General features: G+C 39.9%; 1 protein-coding gene across 5 annotated transcripts in view; it reads left to right on the top strand.

The window, feature by feature from the left end:
• LOC149202693 (uncharacterized) overlaps window positions 1-26,383 on the top strand; it is a 199,256-nt gene that overhangs the window by 83,041 nt on the left and 89,832 nt on the right. For all 5 annotated transcript variants that reach the window (XM_089403208.1, XM_089403206.1, XM_089403205.1 and 2 more), the window contains one exon: window positions 5,150-6,579. In XM_089403208.1, the coding sequence (XP_089259334.1) occupies window positions 5,150-6,579 (1,430 nt within the window). The remainder of the gene's footprint in view (window positions 1-5,149; window positions 6,580-26,383) is intronic.

The raw sequence follows: 26,383 nt of genomic DNA, 5'->3' as shown, positions 1-26,383 counted from the left end.
TCAGACTTCCTGTAGTAGCTTCATTTGAACGAGGGAAATTTATCCTGTTATTCTTGTGATGTCATCATACCTTCATTCCTTGAATCCCATGAGATGGAATTCCTGTTGAAAACCTTTTGCTTTCTTTCTTGATTAGTGAATCCTCTAATGAGAATTCCATCAGAGAGACCCGAGGATGTTTCATATCCTCACCCGGCAGATGTTTTCTTTATAGATTTTGTACGATGACTCTATTCTATGATGACCTTTATTTCTTTCTACACATATCACTGAGGTTTCCTAAGAGCTTCCTATTCTATTGTAAACAATAAGATTTATCCCAGACATACTTTCTTCTTTCCATGTCATGAGCTCTTACTTCTAATACTTCTATCATGATGCTATGATGATGTATTCTATCCTATCTATAATTTACAAGTGAAAATTACCTTCTTGTGAGGAAGATCATCTCAATCATAATAGAGATCTTTTACTTCTTCATTCTTCAGCTTCTTAGACTCAGGTTCTTTCACTTCTTCAGTGATGTGAGCTTCTTCCCTATTTCTCTTGTCCTTACCACATTTAGGACAATCTCTTTTATAGTGCCCTAGTTCTTGACATCCATAGAATTTTATTTTATCCATGTTCCTCCTTTTCTTTTGAGGACCAAACCTTCCAAATTTTCCTTTCCTTCTTGTTGTAGCAGCATATGCTTGATTCTGCTCACTTGGTCCAACATCAAGCTTTGCCTTTAGTCTCGTTTCTTCGATCTTACAGAGTGACCATAGATCTTGAAATGGAGTAGTGTCTTTCTTCCCATATAAACTTGAAGTGAAGTTACCCCATTCTTCCAGTAGTGCATTCAACACCACTGTGGTCATCTCACTATCAGACATTACTTCTCCTAATTCTTGTAGTTGATCCCGAATTTCTGATATCCTCATAAAGTATGAGGCTATTCCATCTTCCTTTGATATCTTTAGTTTGTAGAGTTCTTGCCTTAGAGAAATTACTTCTCCCGCAGTACTTACCGAAAACAACTCTACCAATTTGTCATATATAGCTTTTGTTGTTTCCAACTTTGATACATATGGGATTAGAGAGTCTTTTATAGATTCTATAAGAATCCTCTGGGCTCTCACTTCTCCCTTCATGTATTTAGCATGTGCTTGAGTATCTTCCTTTGCAGGTTTTGTTACCGATCCTTTGATGTGATTCATGACCTCATTTTCAATAAGATTCAGGTTTGTCCTTTTCTTCCATGCAAGGTAATTTGCAGCCCCAACCAATTTATTGCTTTCCTTGCAAAAGGACATTTTAATATTATCGGATGTAGTCATAGACTTACCTGAGAGTTTGTTGTGTGCTTCCTCCTTGATGTTGAGAGAGGATCTGCTTCTTGTGAGGTTGATGAGAGAGAGCTTGATTCACGATCCTTCTTGAGTGTTCTATTCTTCCTTCAATTTGAAGAGCTTCGACTTCTTTGAGTGATGATCTCAGAAGAGCTTCTAGGGTTTTCGATCTTTCTTCTTGTTTTCCTTCTTGAAGATGACTTCAATATAGTAGATGTAGATCTAGGGTTTCAGATTGATGAAGATCTAGATTTCTTGCTTGGAGTACTTTGACTTGCTTTGATCCTTCTTTGAAGTTTGTCTCTTGTGTGCTCACTTGCCTTGACTGCCCTTTCTTGTCTTCAGCACCTAAGCTCTGATACCATGTTGAGAAATCTAGGGCATTCAATAAATAACAATTTCTCTTCTTGATAATTGCTTGTGATGCTCTTTTTCTTCTTAATCTTGTAGTCAATTCTTCGTTAGCTTATTAATGTGTTCTTTCATCAAGACAACTACCAATATGCAATAGTAAAAGAGACAAGTGACACAGTATATAAGCTTCCCCAGCCAAGGCCAAAACCTCTCACCTCTTGAGAGGAAAACCCGATCACAATTCTTCTTCTTAGATCTTCAATTGATAAGTACCAAGACCATGACACAGACCCTTGACTCTTGTATCCTTCCAAGAACCTTGTCACCAACCTTGATACTATGCCTCTTCCTTCATTTTGCCTTTCTCACACTGCTTTCATCGGCGTCTTCTAGAGAAAATCGGTCTCTATCTTTCTTACTGCTTCTCTTGGGCTTTCCTAGAGAATCTCGGTCTCTAGGTCTTTACTTCGACCTCCCAGAAGGGTCTTTCTCTAGTTGCCCTAGCTTTGCACTTCCTAGAAGATTTTGTTTCACAGAGTTCACACTGCTCCAAAATATTCTGTTGCCAAGAGTTCGCACTGCTCCAGAAGATTTTGCTGCCTAGAAGAAATTTCGCTGTCCCAGAAGAAACTCTTTTTGCTGGCCCAGAAGAAACCCTAATTTCGTATTACCTAGAAGAATCCTCTTTCTTTCTTCGCACTTCTCCTTCTCTTCCTTCTTCATACTGCTGCTTCTCTTCTTTCTTTCACACTTCTTCTTGTCTCAAGTGAGTCGAGTTCTTGTCTTCAAATGGAGGACGAGTTAGGCTATATATACACCTCCATCGCTGCCCTTTAGGCCGACTTGATAGCTGGAGTTAGGTCGACTTGATATAGTAGCGTCCTCATCGTTTGTAGGCCTACTTGATCTAGCAGCTTCCTCATTGTTTGTAGGCCGACTTGAAGAGGTTTGGTGACAAGTTCTTGGAGGATACTTTACATAGATAATATTGACCTTTTACAAAGTGTAACATGACTTCATTTACATGACAGTGACTCTTGCATTTTATGACTAAATGACAAATAAATCCTAAAGACTTTCAATTGGAGTCTTGACTAAAAAACAAAATCCTTGCTCATGAAACCCATGAAGCAAGTCAACAAAATAATTTCATTTTTCTTTATTTACATCTTATTACATAAAATCATATTTACATGTCATTATGAACACCGAACCTAGTTACACTTTTCAACACCTGTCCATACACTCGCCATCCTATTTCAAGCCGCGACCCTTGGAAGGAATTGTGACAGTTTAGTAATTACAAAAAAAATATCCTATAACGGTTTAGCAATAAAGTGAAATATAAAAAATCATATAGTCAAGGTTTTTATAGGTGAAGAACTATATATAATTCTTTTAAATAAAAGTGGTTAATCTTCCTCGGCTTAGCAAAAAAAAAGGTAAGAAAGGAGTACTCATTTTTAAAGGGAAACTTTTAAAAGTCCAAGTTAATTAAAAGTAATCCCATGTTTCAATGTAAGTTATAAATCCTATACATTGATTAAAAATATAAAGGAGGACAATAAGCCATTGGAAAACAAGGTACAACACGTTATTGAGAAGGAAGCGTCAAAATCTTCAAATGTAGAAATTCAAGTTGAAGAGAAAGGAGTAAACACCAATCCAATGAATATCTTAACTCAAGAAGATGACAAGCCAGTTGAAGAAAAAACACACTCAGATGTTGCAGTTCAAACGATGAAAATTTTAAGTAAAGATTATGTAACCAATTCAACAACATCAGTAGCTGAAGTAAATCAGAAAATTGCCACACACTTGATAAGGGAAAGTCAAACCAAAAGAATTCTTTATCGACATCTGAATCACAAGAGTAGACAACTCAATCAATCTATGTATCTGTATCACTCAGAACATAAACAACAAACTTATTTTCCGAAGAATACTAAAGTGTGCACAATTCAGTGCGATGATAACAATTCATTACAAATTTCTCGTAATAAAAAAATTCCACAGAAGATTGATTTAGGATGGTCAGATCCCTTCTCAGTGCGACAATTTTGTTTATCACTTAGAGGATCCTATCATCATGTATCGATGAAGATGACAATTCGAAGAACTCCGAAAGATACGAAAAGATTAAAAGACAAAGAAACAGATGACACGCCTTGTCAAGCATTAAGCTTTGAGGACAAAGCTTTTTGAAGAGGAAGACAATGTTATGAATACAATTTACATAAAAATAATAAAATTAATGTAAACAATAATAATCATAATTAATTATTAATTAAGTAGTATTTAGTTAATGAAGAAGCATGTTCTAAGGACATGACTATTCAATGAAAGGCACCTGCCTAGGTATATAAGCGTACCCTCATTTGTAACAATCATATCATCTCATATCTTCTCTACATTTTTATATAAATATTACTATCCTATTATGGATATTTACATATACCAGATCTTTTGAGTATTTAGCTGCATATATGAACTTTGTTCATAACAATACCAAAATATGCCTATTTTACCTAAAATAGACTCTACACTGATCTACAATAATCTTCTCATATTTGCCCAACTTTCTGCGGTTTTAGGAAAATTAATAGTACATCTCCAATTCTCGTCTTTTAAAGTCCCCATTTTTATGTTCCGATTCAAGATGTGTATGCCTTCTTTTGACATCTGCATGTGCCCTTATGTTTCAATCAAAACATGTCCTTGACCATGTCTTTCCTCCCAAATAATTTTTAGTCGGCATTACTTTCTCCATCTGTCTTAAAGTATTTTTACATTTTGGAAATCAATTTTTTCGTTCCACTAATCTTAAATTTTGTTGCTGGTTGTCTGTTTTCTAAATACTGTAGCTGCCATTCCTTTACCAGCATACCAACACTCCATTGTTCTCTTTGATGTTTCTCTGCCCAACATGGGACAAATTTTGCTTTTGATGGGTGTTTAAGTTTTTCAACATCACTGGATTCTTCAAAATCTGTTTTTCTGCTTTTTCATATAGCCCTCCAAGTATAAACTTGCGAGTTCTTTCAGCCAAAGAAAAATTGCGAAATGTTGAATTCTTGATGCTTACATCACTGTATTTTTCAAATCTGCTTTTCTGCTTTTTCATATAGCCCTCCAAGTCCAAACTTCGGAGTTCTTTCAGCCAAAGGAAAATTGCAAAATGTTGAACTCTTGATGCTTACTGCAAACTGTTCAATCATTTAGCTTAGTGTATAATACTTTGAATGAGGCAGACGGTGGATATGCAGTGGCTTTTTTTACAGTTTCTCATGGTTGTACACTGTAAATTCTAGTGATTATTCACAAATGATATGGTAGCAACAAAATGTTCCATGTCAATTCAAATTTCTATTAGAATCTCCATGCTATCATGTAGGTTATTTGATAATTATTGACAATCCCCAGTGCTTGATTTAATGATCTTCTTCCTGTTCAACTACATGCAGAAGTTCCATCTTTGCAAGCGCAAGGCATGCGGGAGGAAACAACATCGTTTAGTGTCTGGGAAGACCACACAGAGAAAGTTGCTTCAACCTTTTGTGAAGGTAATGGCCAAGAATCAAAATTGCGGAGAAAAGTTGCTAAAAAACGCTTAAAATGTACCAGGGTAAATGAAGAAGAGGGACCAACGTGGGTTGAGTTTAAAACTGAAAATTTGCAGTCAAGTAGAGGGCCTCTGGAAAGACGTTCTATGGGTGCGAGGATAGTGGAGGAAGACATAACAAAAAATGTAAAAGCTGAAGATGGTTATATATCTTCAGTAGCGCCAGATAAGAATTTAGAAATTTCAAGACCTAGCCATAAGGGTGAACATCTCTTTCAGGATGTTATTATTATCGAGGATGACGATGACAACAATGATGAGAATGCTGATGGTGGGAGTGAATTGAATGTGGAGGATTTGACTTCAGATAGCAAAGGGAACCATGATGATGCTTTAACTTTAGAAAGTGATTCTATCTCAAGTGAAAATCCAAGATCCATTTCCTCCCAGTCCATAGGACAGAGGCTCAATCGCAACGCACATCCAACTTCTAGTTCTGACCCCACAAATTATTTCAATAACAAAGATGACTGTCAAATATTTGGGACAGGTAACGTATTTACATCATTAAGAAATGTGAAAAGAATCCATAGGCAAAAGTCATTAGGAAAAGAGCCCGCTGATGATTATACAGATATATCTGAAAGTGCGACAAGTTCAGATGGTGATAGTTCAGACTGTGAAATCATGGAAGGGTCTTGTGGAAAATTTCGTCAGCAATGGGAAGCAGCAGCATTAAAAAAACGTGTTGCTCAGGGTGTCAAATTTAGAAGATATGTGGTTGAGGAGGAGGCTAGTGCTTCTGGTTCCAATCTTGAACCAAATAGCCTTTGCAGGGAATTTGAGCGAGAAGGTAAGGAGAGCCCTCATGCTAATTTACAAGATCACTATGTGGATCACTGTTCAGCAGATCCCCCCGATCTTGCAAGTACTAGTGGCATAATTTATACATCAGGACAGGAGGATGTGACCAGCCCTATAACCATGAATAAGTCTGAGATACCGAATTCTGATGTTGAGACCTCTGATGGTGTTTCACTTGGTCAATCTATAAATACAGTTGAGGTGAAACCATTGAGAAAAGAAAATGGATGTGAAAGGAACAGTTTTGGGGTGAAGATGAAAGAAGTTTTGGAGTTTGTTCGTCAAAAATCTCATCAGGGGGCAACAAATAGTCTGAAGTCAACTTCTGGTGGAGCCAAAAAAGACTCTGAAATGATGGAAAAAATGAATGGATGGGAAGGAGATCGGGAGAAGCTGAAAAAAACTGAAGAGTTCAAACATGCTGAACAAGAGGAATGGGCACGGAGGCACTTGGAGCTGCAGCGTCAGGTTTGCATTCTTGTTTAGCTGGGTTTCTTCTTCTGTATTCAGGAGGCTCTCTTTCTTGTTTCTTGTATTTATAGACTAAAAGTGGTTGCATTGTCATGTATGGAAGCATTGCTTTAATTTTATTTGTCTGCTGCCATATCTGCCATCTCAGTTTAACAGCTAAAGTTTGATATCATTGCAAGAACACCTGTGTTGTCAAGCCCCACCAAAGAAGGATGAATATAGAACTGTTATGTAGGATTGAAGCATATCTTTTGTGGCATGGTTATTTTCAAGTGGACACATTGAAAGTTCTTTTGTAACTGGTTTGACCTGTAAGAAACAGTCTATACACCCACAGGAAGGTTGAAATTTTTAATTATGTTATTGTTTATGGATTACCAAAAATAGCCAATGAGACTATGAAGATAATCATGTGAAGAAGCAGGAGAAAATTAGGGAAAGTTTTAAGGATGAAAATTTATCTAAAAATGTAGAAACTTTGGTGAATATCACTAATCCTTAATATGCAAGCTATGAAGTGTTTGGTTATATATTTGTAAAAATATTCAAACTTACAAAGGATTTTATGTAGTCTCTATAAAATTTTGGCAATTTTAAGGTAAAATAATTGTATCTTATAGAATTTGAGCAAATCAGTTTTAGGAAAAATGGAAATGAGTGAATCTTTTTTTGGGAAAAGCAAGGAAAATTAGCCCATGGGTGTATTATTAACTTAAAAAGGAAAAACTAGAATATTTAAATTGTATAGCATGTGCTTGTGAGGTAACTCATTGAGGCTACAGAGGTAGTGAAGATAGGGAGAGAATGCACCAGATTTTATCCAATTATGTCAATATCCATCATTGTGAATGGATATGCTTAAGGCTGGTAGACGATTTTCTGTACTATTTATTCATTGTAGATACTTTAGGGTAGCATTCTGTTATTTTATATTTTATTTTAGGTAGAATGGAGTTACCTATTGCACTCCCTGCATTGGCAATGGATGATGTAAACATAGTTCCATTGGCTGTTGTCAATTATAACTGGACATGGAAGTACATGTAGAAAGAGAGGCAGAGGGAGAAGAAGCATCCCTATCATCCTCTTATCATTGTGAAGGAGATGATACAATCATACAACCCTTATACCAATAGTTGGACCGTGATTTTGCAGCCTTTAGGAACTTTTCTAGTTATTGGGCATTTGTGTGTAATATCCCTTTCGGGATATTTTGTAGATTTTGTAGAAAATTAATTCAACCAAAATTTCTCCATAAAATTACCATTCAATTTACAGAAGATTGCCATGTAAAATAGAACAAGAGAATGCATGCAATTCAATCATACAATGAGCATAAATAATCTCAGCTTTTATTATAATATATAAACTGGGGTTTTACATGCTAAAATAACAAAATAACTGATATAGCTGAGATAGAACTGGCCTCAAGGATCTGCTCCAATGCTGCATGGGCCCTCCACCAAAACTGAACTGAACTGCCACTGCTAAGCTCTCCTGTGAATTCTGGATGAATTCACCAAGGGGAGATGGGTACTCACCCAATCTCACTAAATCACCCGAGGGTTTCCGTTCTGGGGCTACCAAGGAAGTAGAGAACCGGGTTCCCAACCTCTCATACAAGAAGAACTATGTTGCCAGGAAACGTGGGTTCGGGGATGGGGACGGGGACAGGGACGACATTTTTGGAAACAAGGTGCGTGGGTTCGTCGGGTAATATAATAATATTAAATTTTAATAATTATAATTTATAAATTATAAATTTATAAATTATAATTAATAATATATATGAAATTTGAATTTGTATATTTTTTCAACTTTAAACAAGAAAACTTTAATCATTTAAACATGCACATCATTGAACATTCAACATTGACATTGAAATTTCAAAATTTATCACCAAAAAACTGTTCATTGTTTACATATTAATAAGAATCATGAATCATGATATATGTCCATTGTCATACTACATTCAAAATTTGCCTTAAGGCATCTTCAAACATGAACTAGGAAATTTTAAAATACTAAAATAAAAATACTAAATAGCTAAAGCCTAAGGAACAATGGCTTCCTCAAAGACCAAAAAACTGGAAAATACAAGTTATTTGACCTCCAATATTATTGCATCCCTTTTTATTAAAAAAGAACTAATAGGTATAAGAACCAAGGCTGCTTGGAAGTGGGAGCCAGAGTGGGGGACACAATTTTTAGAAGCTTCCAGATCGAGAGCGTTTTTTATACTATATATATTTTGAATCATTACATATAAATTCTGTGGTTTTTTTTAGGCTTGTGGCTACATTAAAGTATAAATTATGGCTGCTGGCAGCATATATTTCACTGCTGTCCCACCAAACACACAAGGCAGCCCAATCAAATAAAGTTTAAAATGTTGAGTCTTTGAGAACTCAGAATACTTTAGGATTTTTGAGCATACTCTTGAGTTTGTAGGAAACTTGGCTAGTGTATCTCAGTAAACTGTGTGTGACAAAATCTGTCCCAAGTTTCACCAAAATAGCTGAGTCTAGCATTTACTTAAGTAAATGTTGGACTCACTGCTTTGGCATTACACATCTTAGTATCTTACAATGTTACATGTAAATTCTTATTTTATGTTTGAATTTTTGAAATAACTTATAAAGTTATAAGTAGCATAAACATGTCATTCATGCATGCCGTATCCTAGTATGTATTTTCAAAATATAGTTTTTTTTATGAAGAACCCAAAGAACCCAACCCAAAGAACCCGAAGAACCCAAAGAACCCAAGAACCTGAAGAATCCAAGAACCTGAAGAACCCAAGAACCCAAGAACCCATTAAAGGAAAATAAACCCAATTTTTTTTTTTGAAGAACCCGGTTCTTCTGGGTTCTTTTGTGAAGAACCTGTACCTGAATACGGTACTTAGGTGCGGGAACCCGAGACGGGTTCGAGAACCCCACCCCCGGGTGCGGGAACCCGTGCAACATAGAAAAAGAAATATCAAATCCAAGATGTCCTCTAATGGCCTCCTCCTTCTCTAGATCTGATGGACCCCTCTAGAAGCTCCTATTTTATTATTATATTAATCATTAGGCACATTTCCCTTAATTAAAATATTCTTTTTAATGTGGGAAAATGTTAAATTGGCCACCATGCCTCCTCAAGCCTCCGAAAATCACACTAAGGTGTTCTGCCAAGTATTCGTCCCGAAATGCCACCTTAAGCGTAATTAATTGAGTCAAGCCCATTAATAACTCAGTTTTTTGAAAGTTGTCAGAATGCAATGGAACGAAAGACAAACTGTGCAGATGATGGAATATACCATGTGAATGCCATTAGACCTCATAAAAGCTCCTCAAAACTCCATGAAACACCTCCATAAGCCCCTGGTCCCGCTGATGAAGTGAACTTGTACCTGTGACCTGTTTTCCCCCGCCCTGAAAGTCCATCCTAACCATGTCGTAAGGAACACCAAAAAAAGGAACATTACAAGTCCTTCTGCCCCAAGATTGCTTGCCCTCAAGCAATCCAAACCTGTGGATCAGTCTGGTGGCCCAATGCAGCTGAGGCCCAATGCCTGGATCCCACTATGCCTCTGTGTCAACCCACCAAGTACAGATCCTGAACCTGTCATCAATAAACCCTCTTGGATCCCAATGCCACCAAGCATCAATGCTCCATGGATCCCACTGGGCTATAACTTCGGTTGTGAATGCTGCCCCACCGACTACGTACCAGCTCATTACCTCTCTCCAATCCAATCTCTGGCATAGATCGAGGTCAACCCTACTATGTTGATGCTAGGCTAGTGCTACTGAAATACTGATGAACTGTCAATCCACAACCCACTACCTGCTGGAACATGCAATAACCCTCTCGTCTAAGGGTTCCTGTTGTATTGTGCCCCGAACTAAGAATGATACTCCATCAATAGGATACCAACTCATGATATCCCGCCAATCTAATGTATGGACACCTGTGCAAGGAATATGTATACTAGACTGATATTGGTCCATGCTCAACTCCTAATGCCCTACCCGGTCAATCAAAACTCGTCCAAGAAATCCTGCCTCTCTCCCACTAATGGGAAAAAGTGAGCAAGCTGTGTTGCAAGCATTGCCTATGTACTCCTGGATAGGGCTACTGCCTGAAAATGTTGCAACTTTGTTGGCTGCCACTACATCTGTTTGCACCTCATCAATGGGTAGTCCTAAAGATGGCTGCTCATCCCCCTCCCTCATGGGGTCAACATGAACCTCCAACTGACTCTCCCCAAAAGGCTCCTCACGGGCTCAACATGGATCTCCAATTGACTCTCCCCAAAAGGCTCATCATGCATACTGTGCATATGATCCTCCTGAGCTGACTCATGCTCCACCATATGTTGCTCCTACTGAATCATCATTGGTGACCCATCATCCCAAATGTCTCCCATAGGGTCCACTGGTTGCTCACCATACACACAGAGGCATCCTCGTATGATCCCATGGACTCATCCAAAGAAGACTCCTCATCCCGAGAGACAGAAGGAATATCCTTCTGCTCGACCTTTGCCATCTCCTCTGTATCTCTCAAGCATGAGTGGTCGGGTCCCCAAGGTTCCTTGTAGATGAAGCAAAGACCCTTCCTCCTCAGCTCATTCTTGCTGCATGGTTGGTCACCATAAATCCACTGCAACTCCTCCTGGGTCAACCCCCTCCCGAACAGCGCAATGTTCTGCTCAACTAACCTTTCAGCTAGTTCATAAGCAGCAGGTGAAACCGATTGTTCCTCCCTCCAAATGGCCAACAACCTCGACTGCAACCTCTTGCAAATGGCATCATGGCCTCCCATACATGAGGACAAAATGGACTGCATGTGTGTTATGACTGTGTTAGGATGGTGTTCCCTGATGCTGAAGAAGCATTGGAACATTTGCAGGGTCAACTCATCACACTCCAGTTCAAACATGAGGTCATAAGATCTAACCAAGGTTGTGACTTCTAGTATCTCTAGCCTCCTCCCAAAGGTAGGGCCCTCATTGTTATCCAAATCCTGAAAGGTATCCACTATCAGCCTGAAGACCCTCCTCATAATATCTTCATTGTAAGGGGTGTAGGTGTGGTCAACATCATGATACTACTAAGACAAGAGGCAATTGGAAGTTTGACTCCTATGCAAGGGTGCTCCAAATACTTGTGTTGTACTAAGGCAAGCATGGCTAGTTTGAGAGACCAAATCAAGCTCCTCCCATCTGACTGATGCACCTTGGAGAGGAGTGAAGCAAGTTCTTCTAGTTTGAGAAGGGCCTTTGTTGTAACCCCCATGCATCTCAAATCTGTTCCAAGTTTAAAATTTTTGTGTCCCAACTTAGGTTCTTTCTGTGGTTGCTCCTGTTGTATCATAGAAAGTATTCCCTTGGACAATGATCTGTGGATTTCTGCTGCTAATTTATGAAGGGTGTTTATGAAAGTTTTATCCATGTTTGAGCTCAAAGAAGAATGACAAGTACAACAAGAAGTACGCAATGATGACCGATGACTCAATACATAGACTTCTCACAACATAAGCATGCTTGTTCTGTGACAAATGCATGCAACCCCTAGCAACCTACTCAGCCATATCAACACTATATTAATCAAGACATACCCTCTACACAAACTTCTCACTTCATGATAGCAACATATGGATATTATAGGGCTTAAGAACAGGGTTTAATAGTGTTCAACTACAGGGTAGAAATTTTCAGTTTGGAGTTCTATGCCAAATATGCTGTGAGATCCTCTTTTGGAATTGTCCCAAATGCACACTATGACTCTCTGAGTTTTAGTGAGTAATTTCATCAAATAGTATGAATGACAATTGCTATAGATTTTCAATTGATAAATACAGAGGTCATTGAATGATGAAAGAAAAAACTTCAAACCTTATTTTAAACTTCTCACTGTTGGCACAATTTTAATGATAACCCTTATGAACAAGAACTGAAATAATTGCAACAAGTTACAGTGATATAGGAACCTGGTTACTTGGTAATGAAGCTTTTGCTCCAGACTTGTCCTTAGAGCAGAGAAGAATGATTTGGATCCTGTGGTTGTTCTGATTTACCTTTCCAGCAAGCAAGAGATGCTTTTTAAATCCTCACACAACTCAGGAATTGGTGAGACCGTGGACTGGTATTACGTGCAGAAATGTATGTCTCTGCCCTAGAATGGATATCTGCCAATCAGAATGACTTGGAAATCCTCTCGGTCTTCCCCAAATCAGCTGCTTCAAATGCCACAATGAGTATTCATCCTTTCTCCTAAGACAAAGGTGAGAGATGGATTCGGTTGACCTCTTATCTCACTATTTTTCCAACCTTTTTGCAGCCATATTAAAACCACAATAGCACACTCAGCTAAGAGTATACTTTCAAAACTACTCAAATGACTTAGTTCTCCCCTGAACTTCTAACCTTAGTCACTGGAATGACTCACACGACCAGAGGAGGTGATAATTGCGCAGATCTTGGTATATCCTCCCTTTTGGAATGCACCTAGCAATCACAGTAAAGGTAAGCGACCTCTTCCAGCAAGGGATCACGGCTACATATAGTATATTGCACGCTGTCTCAAACTCTGGCCGCTACCAACCTTGTAAGCGCACTTCCACGAATGAGTACAACACTCGACCTTCCTTTTTATCATTGCGATCACTTTGATGTCTCGGCTTAGATGGTACTGGCATGCTACGCAGTCGTATGCTTGGATCCTTTGATCAATTCCAGTGCATGGCCCTTCCGTCAACTTCCACAGATGAGTACGAAAACTTGTCCGAAGCTGCTACTTTGGATGATGACGTGAAACTCTGCTTGACGTAGTTCTCCTCTCACTACTTTACCGTGGCTTCTACCAGCTATTGAAGTTTCTAAGTTTACTTAGTTTAGAAACCCTTCATGCACTTTTTTTGATTTATTCCTACCTACTTGTTATTTTTTTTCTTTAACAAGTTATTTACAAAGTAAATACTGAAAATAAACACCAGTGCATGCTCAACATATCACAGATAATGGTGAAAATTTGAGGATCGGTAGGGACCCGTGGGTGGGGTGTAGTGAGGATTTTGCTCTTTCTCCTGGAATGCTCACTCACCTGGACGATATTGGAATCAGAAACTTAAGACAGATTGCAAATATGGAGCAGTCATCTATATGGGGGCAGGCTTGGAAGTCTGAAGTCGATCTAGGAATAGATCCCTTCTGGAGGAATGAATGGCAGCTATTCATTCAGGAGCTTAGAAGATCCAATGTAAGAATAAAGGATAGGCCGGATTCTCTGGTTTGGGCTCATGCGGAGACAGGGCTATATTCTCCAAAGGCTGGCTACAGTTTCCTGATGAAGAATAAAGGCTGGAACCCTCCTGTTTGGTGGTCAAAGCCATTGTTCAAACTTAAATGTCCTAAAAAGGCTAGAATCTTCTTTTGGTGTGCTTTAAATCGTAAGATTCCTACTTGGGAAATTCTTCAAGGCCGGTTTAAACAGGGTCCTGGTAGATGCCCCCTGTGTTTTGTTGACTCCGAATCCATTTCCCATCTTTTCCTTTCTTGCCCCTTTACAAAACAGGTTTGGAATGAAGTGGAAAGGCTCATAAATATAAAATTAAGATGGGAGGGAGAGTGTTTGGCCACAACCTGGGAATATTGGTGGAATCACTTTCAAGAGAGGAATCTGAGGAATTTACCCCCCATCATTTGCTGGGGTATTTGGATTGCAAGGAATCGTAGCATTTTTAGAGGCTCGTCGACCCCGGTGGCTGCTATTGCCATTCAAAGCAGTGCCATCCTTGAAAGCATTCCTGTAAAGGAAGAACCTGCAAATCTTGTCCCGCGGAAGGAACCTCGTATCAGAGATGGGATACCATGGGCTTTCTTTGACGGGGCAGCTCAAAACGATTACACGGGTGCTGGGGTGTGCATACATCTTAGCGATTCTCACTCTCTAAAGGCCTCAGTGGGAATAGGGAGGGGAACAAACAATTTTGCTGAACTCACTGCTTTAAAGCTGCTCCTTTGTTGGCTCTTTCACAAAAATATTCTCACAGTTCAGATTTTTGGAGATTCAATGAATGTTGTTAACTGGGTTAATGGGAAGCATAGATGCCAGCACTATATGTTGATGCCTTTACTAGAAGAAATTCAAATGTTAAAACAGCAGTTTAATGTCTTTTCTATTGACCACATCTACAGGGAGTACAATGAGGAGGCGGATCGACTATCTAAAGAAGGCCTGCAGCAAGCTGTGGGCTCTTGGAGAGTAACAGAACAGGTTCAGGATCAGATCCGTGTGTCGGATCTCCCTCCAAACATATAATGTTTTTTGGTTTCCATCTATATGCACTTGATAATCTGTGTTTCATATGATATCGGTGGCATATGTCAACTACGGTCTTTTTATTTCCTCTTATATACTGTTATGCTCTGGTTTGATAGAGCGGATTATGTTTTGGTTACTATATGGTTTGTCCTGGGTTGTTTTCTGTAAAGTTTTGTAGATGTTCTATGCTAAGAGCAATTTCACTTTTCTCACAGCAATCATACAAGTAGATAAGCAAAATGCAGATAGAACATATAAGCAGATCTTACAGAAGACAAATCAGAAACAAGAAAAATGTATGTGTTTGTTTCGGCAGTCAACAGGATGCTTCAACCAGCAAAGTCTCCTTTGGTCAGCCAGCTCAGCATGTGTCACAACAACCCTCCAACCAGTAGATGAGTCAACCCAAGTCAGTTCTACAAAAGTCAACGCTGTCCTGAAAAGTCAACGCAGGGGCAGCAAGCTAAAAGTCAACGCAGCAGCAAAACGGTCAACCCTTTGACCTCGATTTTTGTGCCAGGTAGTATGGCCTTCAAAAATCGAACCTCCCACAAGTTTTCAGCTTGTTTGGACCAAGCGTTGACCAAAGTCAACGCTGGTCAAACTTCTGCGAAACCCTAGCAGCAGAAAAATCCTCTTCGTCCTTCCCACGTGTGGCTGAAATTCGTCCTCCAGGTAGCTCGTACTTTTTAGGATGAGAGAGGAAGATGTGAGTTGTTTTTTTTTGTGATCAAATTCTCTCCAACTTTTCCTGTATATATATATCCATCAATGAGGGTGTGTGACACATCTGTTGGGCATGTGAGCCTACATTACAAAACTGGCTGACCTTTGCACATATAATTTATTAAGAATAATAAATTCAAAATATAAGTTCTGCTCATCGGATTAAGACTATTTTTATATGGATTTTACACCTCTCAGAAAGAGGAATCCAACAAAAATATTAGCCTCTTAATCTGAGCATCAGAACATGGAGTTTGGACCTAGTTGTCCAAATTTAACACTCCCTCTCAACTAGGGAGAACTCCATCTATTAGTGCAATTAACATCGTGAGTCATCCCGCCGAAACTTGCTTTGCTGGCTTCTTTATTTCAGAACAGAAGTGGGTCAGTCACAAAGACATCATTCCCCGACTGACATAATCAGTCCAGAGGTCCCAGACCTCACAAATCTTGATCCCAGATCAAGTGGTTGGACCATGCCATCCTAGATAGAGAGTACGACAATCTCTGATGCGTCCATCAGTCTTTGCTAATAGTCTCTAGCTTTTCCACACCTCATTGGCCAAATGAGAGGTACTTCTCATGAGCCCTGAACTCAATGGGTAGGATGCATACGGGGCACAGATTAAATGAGTGGCGAACCAGCTCAATAATCACAAGGGTGGGGCAGAAGCATTATGAGTGCTTATAGCTCCGAGAAGCTATCCCCAAAGCCCCCCAGAGCTCCTAGAGCTCATTGTCCAACAGGACCCACATCATAGGGTCTTTCCACGACACCAAGACTCTCACGGAAGGTTAGGAACTTGACCTTCCCCAGGGGCTTAGTGAGAATATCCACGACCTGCTCATCAGTTCCTATATGATCGAGCCTTACGGCGCCTCGCTGTACCATATCCCGGATAAAGTGGTACCTGATATCAATATGCTTGGATCGGTCGTGGAACACAGTATTCTCAGTCATATGAATCCCACTCTGATTATCACAGAGTATTACAGTGGTATCTAGCACATGTTGGAACAGCTCACTAAAGAGCTTCCTCAACCAAACTGCTTCACAACAGGCCATACTAGCAGCAATGTATTCGGCCTCCGCGGTGCTCAAAGCCACCGACTTCTACTTCCTGCTCATCAATGAGATCGAAGCAGAACCAAGATTGAAACAGCATCCAGATGTGCTCTTACGATCCACCACACTGCCAGCCCAATCGGCATCAGTATATCCCCGGAGTATCACACTCCCAGCAGTGTATCTCAGCCCATGGTTTATCGTGCCCCGAAGATATCTCAAAAGATTCTTGGCACCAACCCAGTGAAAATGATGAGGCTCAACCATCTGTTGACTCAAAGTATTCACTGCAAAACATATGTCCGGACGGGTGTTCACTAAGAACATCAAAGCTCCTATGAGTTGACGATACTCAGTAGGATTGGCCAAGATAGGCCCTGCAGCGCTGCCACTCAACTTCTTAAAGTTGAGTTCCATTGGTGTCGACACGGACTTACAGTCCACCATCCCAAATCTTTCCAGAAGCTTCACAATATACTTTCCTTGAGAAAGGAAAATCTCTCCAGGTCTCTGCCAGACCTCCAGGCCTAGGAAATAGTGCATCAGTCCTAGGTCTTTCATCTCGACCTCAGCAGCAAGCTCCCTCTTACATTGATGAATGAGAGGGTCATCACCTGTCAGGAAGAGGTCGTCCACATACAGCACTAGAATGAGAGGCTTTCCTTCCTCAACCTTAAAGTAAAGGTTTGGATCAGCATTGCTTCGAGTGAAGCCCAGCTTCATCAAGTAACTATCCATCCTCTCATACCAAGCTCTGGGTGCTTGCTTTAACCCATAGAGGGCTTTCTTCAACCTGCAGACATAAGTGTCTCGATTTTGAACTTCAAATCCCAGAGGTTGTTCTACATACACCTTTTCCTTTATTGCACCATGCAGAAAAGCAGTCTTGACATCCATCTGATGAAGACTCCATCCTTGCGTAGCAGCAAGGGCTATGATGGATCGGATGGTGGTATATCGAGCCACAGGTGCAAATATATCGTCATAGTCAATTCCTTCCTTTTGAGAGAAGCCATGGGCAACAAATCTTGCCTTAAACTTTTCAGCACTCCCATCAGATCCATGTTTAATCTTGTAGAGCCATTTAGCGGTGACAACAGATTTGTCCTTCGGTCTCGGGACCACATCCCAGACATCATTCTTCATAATAGCCTCATATTCTTCATGCATAGCATCCTTCCAGACTTGATGCTTGATGGCTTCTTCAAAAGATCCAGGTTCAGATTGTATAATAGTACTCACGGCAGCTAGATACCCTTGGTATCTACACGGCTTCTTGCTTTCTCGGAATGTTCCCCTTGGGGCAGCATGACCCTCAGCATCTTCGAGGGTGTCCCTGAGCCATGATGGCCTCTTTCCTAGAGAAGGGGGAGGATCAATAGGGTCCGTTGGCTCTTCAACATCAGGCATAGTCTCATCCTGGGGTTCTTCCAGATTTCCAGGTCTTTCTTCATGGTTTTCTTCAGATCTAGGAAGATCTACTACTTTCTTCAGGGAAGCATCTTCGTCAAAAGTGACATCATGGCTTATCTCTACTTCCCTTTGACCAGGTACATAGACTCTATATGCCTTAGAAGTCTCACTGTAGCCCACAAACATTCCTTTCTTCCCAGTAGCGTCCAGCTTACTTCTCTTTTCTTTCGGCACATGAAAATAGACAGGACATCCAAAAATTCTAAAATGTGAGACATCAGGTTTCTTACCAGAGAAAACCTCTTCGGGAGTTTTGGAGTCCAAAGCGGAATGAGGGCATCGGTTTTGAATGTACACAGCAGTATTTGCAGCTTCTCCCCACAGAAACTTTGGAAGACCCTGGTCACATAGCATGGCACGGGCAACTTCCACAATAGTCCTATTCTTGCGTTCAGCAACACCATTCTGCTCAGGAGTATATGCAGTGGTAGTCTCCCTCTTAATGCCAGCTTCTCTGCAAAAGTTTTTGAACTCATTTGACTCATATTCAGTGCCATTGTCAGTCCTCAAAATCTTGATCTTCTTTCCGGTCATATTTTCCACCAAGGCTTTGAAGGTACGGAACCACATGAAAGCCTCATCCTTCTTCTTCAAGAAGTATATCCAGGTTTTGCGAGAGAAGTCATCAGTAAATGTCATATAGTAAGAACATCCCCCCAGGGATGTTACAGGCAACATACCGGAAAGATCAGAATGGACCAGTTGCAATATCTCAGATGTCTTTGTGACACTTGAGGGGAAAGGTCCCCTTGTATGTTTTCCTTCAGCACAGCCCTTACATACACCTTTATGATTATTTCCAAAATCAGGCATCCCTGTCACCACCTTCCTTGCTTCGGGAAGAGCCTTGTAATGAAGGTGTCCAAATCTTCGGTGCCATAGTTCGGTTTGACGGATAGTATCACAAGTCATAGCTCCCAACGGACTCCCTCCAACCTGGTAGAGTGTACCAACTCTAAAACCAATTGAGATAGCTTCCTTGAAGCTCTTCTTCCACATGAGTACCTTTCCATCAGAGAAAGTTACATTGAATCCTTTGTCTTCCATGGCAGATACAGACACAAGGTTCTTCTTCAATTTGGGTACATAGAGTACATCTTGTAGATGGAGGACTTGTCCTTGAGACAAGTGGAGGGTCACAGTCCCGGTCCCTTTCACAGGATAAGTGGCATTATCCCCAAGGGTAATTTCTAGATTAGTATCCCTTTCAACCATGTCAGAAAGTGCTTCCTTGAATCCGGTGATGTGTCTTGAGGCACCACTATCGATTAGCCAGACATCCATAGTGTCGGGCGGAGATGCAGCTGAGAGAGCAGATATTAGAATATACTCATTTCTTTTATCAACAACATTAGACTCCTCATACCTGGTATTTCTGGTCCTTTTAGAAGGTGGATGGTTTCCTTCAAAGTGAGCCTTCCTCTTTCCTTTGGATTTGTCATTTCTTTGATTCCCATTCCTTCGGTTGTTGTTGTTGTCGTCACTATCGGGAGAATTCTTCTGGAAGGGGCATTCTCTAGCATAGTGTCCAGTCCTATGGCAGGTGAAACATTTACCCTTCTTCTTTTGAGTCTTAGTCCTTCCTTTGTCCTTGGAACCACCAGAGTTCTTCTTTCGGGAATGAGCAACATAGGCAGCATTTCTTTCATTATCAAATTCCTTCATCCTTGTTTCTTCTTGCATACATCTAGACAGAAGCTCATCAAAGTTAGGGATGGTATTATTGTTGAGAATGGTAGTTGTGAATACTTGCCATTCATATGGAAGTCCTCCAAGTGCGGTGAGAACCATCTCACGATCAGCTATTGTCTCCCCAATAGCTAGCAGATTGTTCCTGGTTTTGGTCAACTTCATAAAGAAAGTTTGAATAGACTCGTCTCGGCCCTTCTTCATATTCTTCAACTTGTTCTTGAGGAATAGCACTTGGTTCACATTGTTTACTCGGAACATAAGTATCAGTTTGTCATACATCTCCTTGGATGTGCCTAGTTCAGATATGTAGGCAACCAGACTCTTATTTATGGATTCCCTGATCAGCAGTTTTGCTCTGATTTCTCCCTTCTTATACTTGTGTTTAACAGCAGCAGAGGCATTTGATGGAGGTTCTTGAATCTTCCCTGTCACATGATCTAGGAGATCATGATCTTCTAATTTGAGATCTAATAACATCTTCCAGGCATGGAAGTCATCACTTCCAGTCAGCTTATCATTCTCCCTGAATTCAAGCTTAGAGGAATCCATTTCCTTCGATGATGATTGCTATAGATAGAGTTTGTCTTCACCTCAGCTCCGATTCCATGTAAAGTTTTGTAGATGTTCTATGCTAAGAGCAATTTCACTTTTCTCACAGCAATCATACAAGTAGATAAGCAAAATGCAGATAGAACATATAAGCAGATCTTACAGAAGACAAATCAGAAACAAGAAAAATGTATGTGTTTGTTTCGGCAGTCAACAGGATGCTTCAACCAGCAAAGTCTCCTTTGGTCAGCCAGCTCAGCATGTGTCACAACAACCCTCCAACCAGTAGATGAGTCAACCCAAGTCAATTCTACAAAAGTCAACGCTGTCCTGAAAAGTCAACGCAGGGGCAGCAAGCTAAAAGTCAACGCAGCAGCAAAACGGTCAACCCTTTGACCTCGATTTTTGTGCCAGGTAGTATGGCCTTCAAAAATCGAACCTCCCACAAGTTTTCAGCTTGTTTGGACCAAGCGTTGACCAAAGTCAACGCTGGTCAAACTTCTGCGAAACCCTAGCAGCAGAAACCCTAGCAGCAGAAAAATCCTCTTCGTCCTTCCCACGTGTGGCTGAAATTCGTCCTCCAGGTAGCTCGTACTTTTTAGGATGAGAGAGGAAGATGTGAGTTGTTTTTTTTTGTGATCAAATTCTCTCCAACTTTTCCTGTATATATATATCCATCAATGAGGGTGTGTGACACATCTGTTGGGCATGTGAGCCTACATTACAAAACTGGCTGACCTTTGCACATATAATTTATTAAGAATAATAAATTCAAAATATAAGTTCTGCTCATCGGATTAAGACTATTTTTATATGGATTTTACACCTCTCAGAAAGAGGAATCCAACAAAAATATTAGCCTCTTAATCTGAGCATCAGAACATGGAGTTTGGACCTAGTTGTCCAAATTTAACATTTTCCTCATGAAAGGAGACCCAGGAGACATTGTGGACTTCAGCTTCTTTTTCTTGGTTGTGGCTGTTCAGGCCGAGTACAGGAGATTTTGTTAGTACTCTTAGGGGTGCTGATGATCTTTATCAAAGGAGTCTTGGCTCCTTATCAGGCAACTTTTTCGCAGAATGTTAACTCATATGCTTTGTAACTTTTTTATTTCTTATAAAAAAGTTAGTTTTTTTCCTTGGAAAAAAAAAACATATCACAGATCAGCAACTAAAAGAAACAAGAACAAACACAACACATGACACCATTATTTTTGGACCAATGTCCCCGGAAAAACCCAATGCGGGAAAACCGGTGCAGCTATCTGAGGGTTTTCTTATTAAGCAATATCAGAGTACAATCTGGGTGCCAAAACTGGCCTACCCAACAGGGGATTTCCTTAGCAGGTATACCTCATAGTTTGAGATAAATCTCCTGGCTGAAACCTCGGAAAATCCTTCCGGCAACTCCTCAGCACAAAACTGCTCTGCAACCCCAGTGTCTGCCCAATCTGGACTGCATCAGGCCCTCTCTGTCTCACGCTGGCCTTGCGTCAGCCTTTCTTGGCTTGCGTAAGCCCCAAGAGGTCCAGCGTCAACTTTCTGGGCCTCTGCGTTAGACACGCTGGCCTCTCTGGTGCTCTGTGCAGCACTTGGCTGCCTCTGCATGGCCCTGCGTTACTCTCCTTGGTTGCTGCGCTGCTCTCCCGACACAATCTTTGCCTTCTCTGTTTCTCTGTACTCAATGCCCCTCAGCTGCTCTCCCGATCATTGATTCTATCTCTCTTAGTAAACCCCGCTCTAGAGAATAGAATGACTGATCACTCTGGTGTACTCTCCAAGTGACCCTCAAGCCTTCTCTTATACTTTTCCTGTTGACATATCAACGATCGAGATTAAGTCCCTAATCAACGGCTAAGATTAGATTTGGCTTGATCCATGTCTTTTGGACCACTCTAACACAGATTCATATTAATACACGTTAATATTTTATTTTCCCTAAGTTTAGACTTAGGGACTCCATTAAAAATATTAATTATTTTAATATCTCTTGATCTGTTTAGAATCTGCCCAAACCGTTTCTGGGTATTGGAGATCTCATGTGCCCCAACCTCTCCACGAAATTTCGTGGCTAGAGCACATCCGATGCTACCCCACATCAACACCAACTTACTTGACTGCTATTAGATAACTCAGGCTGAGCATCAATCGACTGTGATGCCAACCTAATAAAAAGAGACATGCGACCACGTAGCATTATATGGAACGATGCCACCCCTCGCTTTGTTATAATTCGTCCCTCCCAACAAAGCGACTCCCGATCCCTTTCAAGATTTCTACTCACCGTTTGACCCAGGCCTTTGTGAATACACTGTCGCTTGAATTGCGGGACCCTTAGAAAAATTTTACGTGAAATCCTGGTCTTCTTTGTGGCCGAAGTGGCCCCACAGTGACGCCTTGACTTACCCTTTGTATTCGGTCCCGAATGTATTGTTGTGCTAGTGAATAGCACTTTGATTAAAAAAAAGATTGCGTGCTGTTGTTCGAAGAAACTGGGTCCAATTGATTCGAACCCCGCTTGCGGTCAACAATTGTCTTGGCAATGATGGGTTATCACTGCCCAATAATAAATTCATCCCTCGATCACCATCTCAGACTAGCCACCACGAATTTGTTCGATTAATCATCACCGTCTCGACAAGGATTTTGGCCTCCGTCTGTGAGCTCCCGATATCCAACGTGCAATCATCTGTTGCAGTTATTCGATCTTTGGCAGTCTGTTCTCATGCATGTGGACATAGTTCGAGAATCTTCGCTCAATAATCCTAATCCCACAATTGCAAAATGCGGCCCCAGTATTTGATCATTTGGTCACTGACGACTATTGCAAAATCTCAACCAAGTTGTCGACCAATACATACAATTTTGACCTTTAAAAGATTGAGATTGGCCCAAACCATAAATAATTAAATCTCATTTTTGAAGATAATTTGGATCAACAATAGTAACTCGGTCTTTGGCACATTAAAAAAAAAACCTCGAGTTTGGCCTTTCAAAATTTGGTTCGAAATTGATCTGCAAATTAACCCCTTAGACTGGCATGATGCACAACTCTGATACCAGTGTAATATCCCTTTCAGGATATTTTGCGGATTTTGCATAAAATTAATTCAACCAAAATTTCTCCATAAAATTACCATTCAATTTACAAAAGATTGCCATGTAAAATAGAACAAGAGAATGCATACAATTCAATCATACAATGAGTAGAAATAATCCCAACTTTTATTATAATATATAAACTGGGGTTTTACATATTGAAATAACAAAATAGTTGATATAGCTGAGATAGAACTGGCCTCAAGGATTTGCTTCAATGCTGCATGGGCCGTCCACCAAAACTGAATTGAACTGCCACTGCTAAGCTCTCCTTTGAATTTTGGATGAATTCACCAAGGGGAGATGGGTACTCGCCAATCTCACTAAATCACCCGAGGGTTTCCGTTCTGGGGCTACCAAGGAAGTAGAGAACTGGGTTCCCAACCTCTCATACAAGAACAAATATCAAATCCAAAATGTCCTCTAATGGTCTCCTCCTCTTCTTTTTATCTGATGGACCCCTCTAGAAGCTCCTATTTTATTATTATTTTAATCATTGGGCACATTTTCCTAAATTAAAATATTATTTTTAATGGGGTAAAATGGTAAATTGGCCACCATGCCTCCTCAAGCCTCTGAAAATCACTTCTATCCATACCATCCTGTAGATGTTCTCATTCCGGTTCCAACGAGCTATTACACTAAGGTGTTCTAGTATTCCTCTCGAAATGCCACCTTAAGCGTAATTATTTGAGTCAGACCCATTAATAACTCAGTTTTTTGAAAGTTGTTGGAATGCAACGGAACGAAGGCAAACTGTGCGGATGATGGAATATACCATGCGAATGCCATCAGACCTCACAAAAGCTCCTCAAAACCCCATGAAACACCTCCATAAGCCCTTGGTCCTGTTGATGCAGTGAACCTGTACTTGTGCCCTGTCTGCCCCAGCCCTGAAAGTCTATCCTAACCATGTCATAAGGAACACCAAAAAAAGGAACATTACATTGTGACAAAGACTAATGATTGGGAAAAGGATGGGATTTATTGTATTTTTTATGTATCATGTCGCTCCTTTGTTTAATATATATTGCCTATTATCATGTATTCTTCCTAGCTTGATAAGGGACAGCCATGAAGGAGGAGTTGCCAAAAGATGGAACAATTCTATCATTCTTATTGGATGCGATGGTGATTAGAGGCTATCATGAACATGAAAATATGTGTAGGCCTATGATACCTTTTATGGTTAATAATTAAATATAGATGACCTACTCCAAAAGGTATGTCCCTTCATTTTGTGGCCCTCACATGTATATTTAAACATACATCGCCCCCCCCTTGTGAAGCATCAATTCATATTTCAATATGATATAATTTGTAGCACACTAAAGTTATTGCTATAGTGGTACAAAACCCATCATTGGTTAAATTCACGGGCTTACTCTGTTGTCCCAAGCTTGTGAAGGATATTCCACGTTGGCACGTGCTGCTGTTGTGAGGTCTAGTTGGTTCTCTGCTGGGGGAATACTTCATAGCTGCCAATCACATCACTTCTTTAGCCATCAATTTCCATCAGAGCTGCCATTCACAAACTTTGAGGGATGGTCATTTGTACAACTGCCATTCACAAATTTCAAGCAGAAACCATTCACTGGTAATCTGTTTGTTGCATCCCTATTTCCTCTACTTACGATTTTCTTTTGGATTTATCTGATCCTGGTAGCTGTTAATTTTCTGGGTTTAATCAACCAAACTACTTCACCTAGCGGCCATTTTCAGTCTACCTCGAATCAATCATATCCATGGATTTAACAACAAATTGATAATACACAAATATTCAAATTGTTTGGAAACATAAATTTCAAAACCAAAGAAGATTGTTACTGATGCTGAATTAAATAATTGACTGGAAAAATTAATGGTGGAAATAAATGAAATAATAAATGGGGTGTAATGACAAAGAAAAGGGATAAATATAGAGTGAAATTAGATGAACTTGAGAGAAAAATTGAGAATTTGAAATAAATGAAATAATAAATGGGGTGTAATGACAAAGAAAAGTGATAAATATAGAGTGAAATTAGATGAACTTGAGGTCAAAATTGAGAATTTGACCAAGGTGAAAGACAATCTCATCCCACAACCAATATCATCTCGAGACTCACTGAGTATTACACCATCATGGAATTATACTTTTATTCAGCTATCTAATATTTTACTAACTTTTTCTTTGCAACGTAAAATTGTTCCTCAACCTAATTATAACCAGCGTCAAATGCCAACAATTAGTCTTCACTATCATAAAGTAAACATTGAAATGTCAAAATTTGATGAGAAAGAAATGAGTAAAAGCACAAGATGAATAAATAAAGAATAATATTTTGAATTGCATCATACTCAAAACACTATGGAAAAAATTAAGATTCCATCAATGAACAATAACGCGGCCACATATGAATAGCACATGTGGTGGAAAAACCTTGATGACCAATTTGATTGTAAGTTGGGGGCATCCAAGATGGACTTTTCTAGGAGATTCTAGGACATGGAAGAAAATGATGTTTTTGGAATATATGTCCAAATTCAACCTTAGGGTGATGTAGAAAAATACATGTGAATAGGAGATACTAAAAACACATGTGCCGGGTTAAACTTGTTGAAAAGTGTAACTAGGTTCGGTCTTCATATGTACTCTTGATTCTTGTATATTGTAAAATGAAAAAGAAAAATTATTATTATTATTTTTGTAGCATGGGTTTCATGCTCAAGGTCATTTTATTTTCGGTCAAAGCACCCATCGAGTGCTTCTAGGTTTTTATTATTGAGTCAAAAAGTCAAAGTCATTGTCATATGTAAAAGACCCCATTGGGTATTTTGTAACAAGTAAAGAAAATTATTTTTGAGTCAAAGTGTCAAAAATACCCCTCCAAGACCAAGTC

This window comes from Pinus tabuliformis, chromosome 2_1 (genome assembly GCF_031772625.1).
Source record: "Pinus tabuliformis cultivar Carrire ecotype Pingquan chromosome 2_1, CPIR1, whole genome shotgun sequence".
Classification (NCBI taxonomy): Eukaryota; Viridiplantae; Streptophyta; class Pinopsida; order Pinales; family Pinaceae; genus Pinus; species Pinus tabuliformis.
The sequence above is the reverse complement of the archived record's forward strand: the minus strand, read 5'-3'. Positions and strand labels throughout refer to the sequence as shown.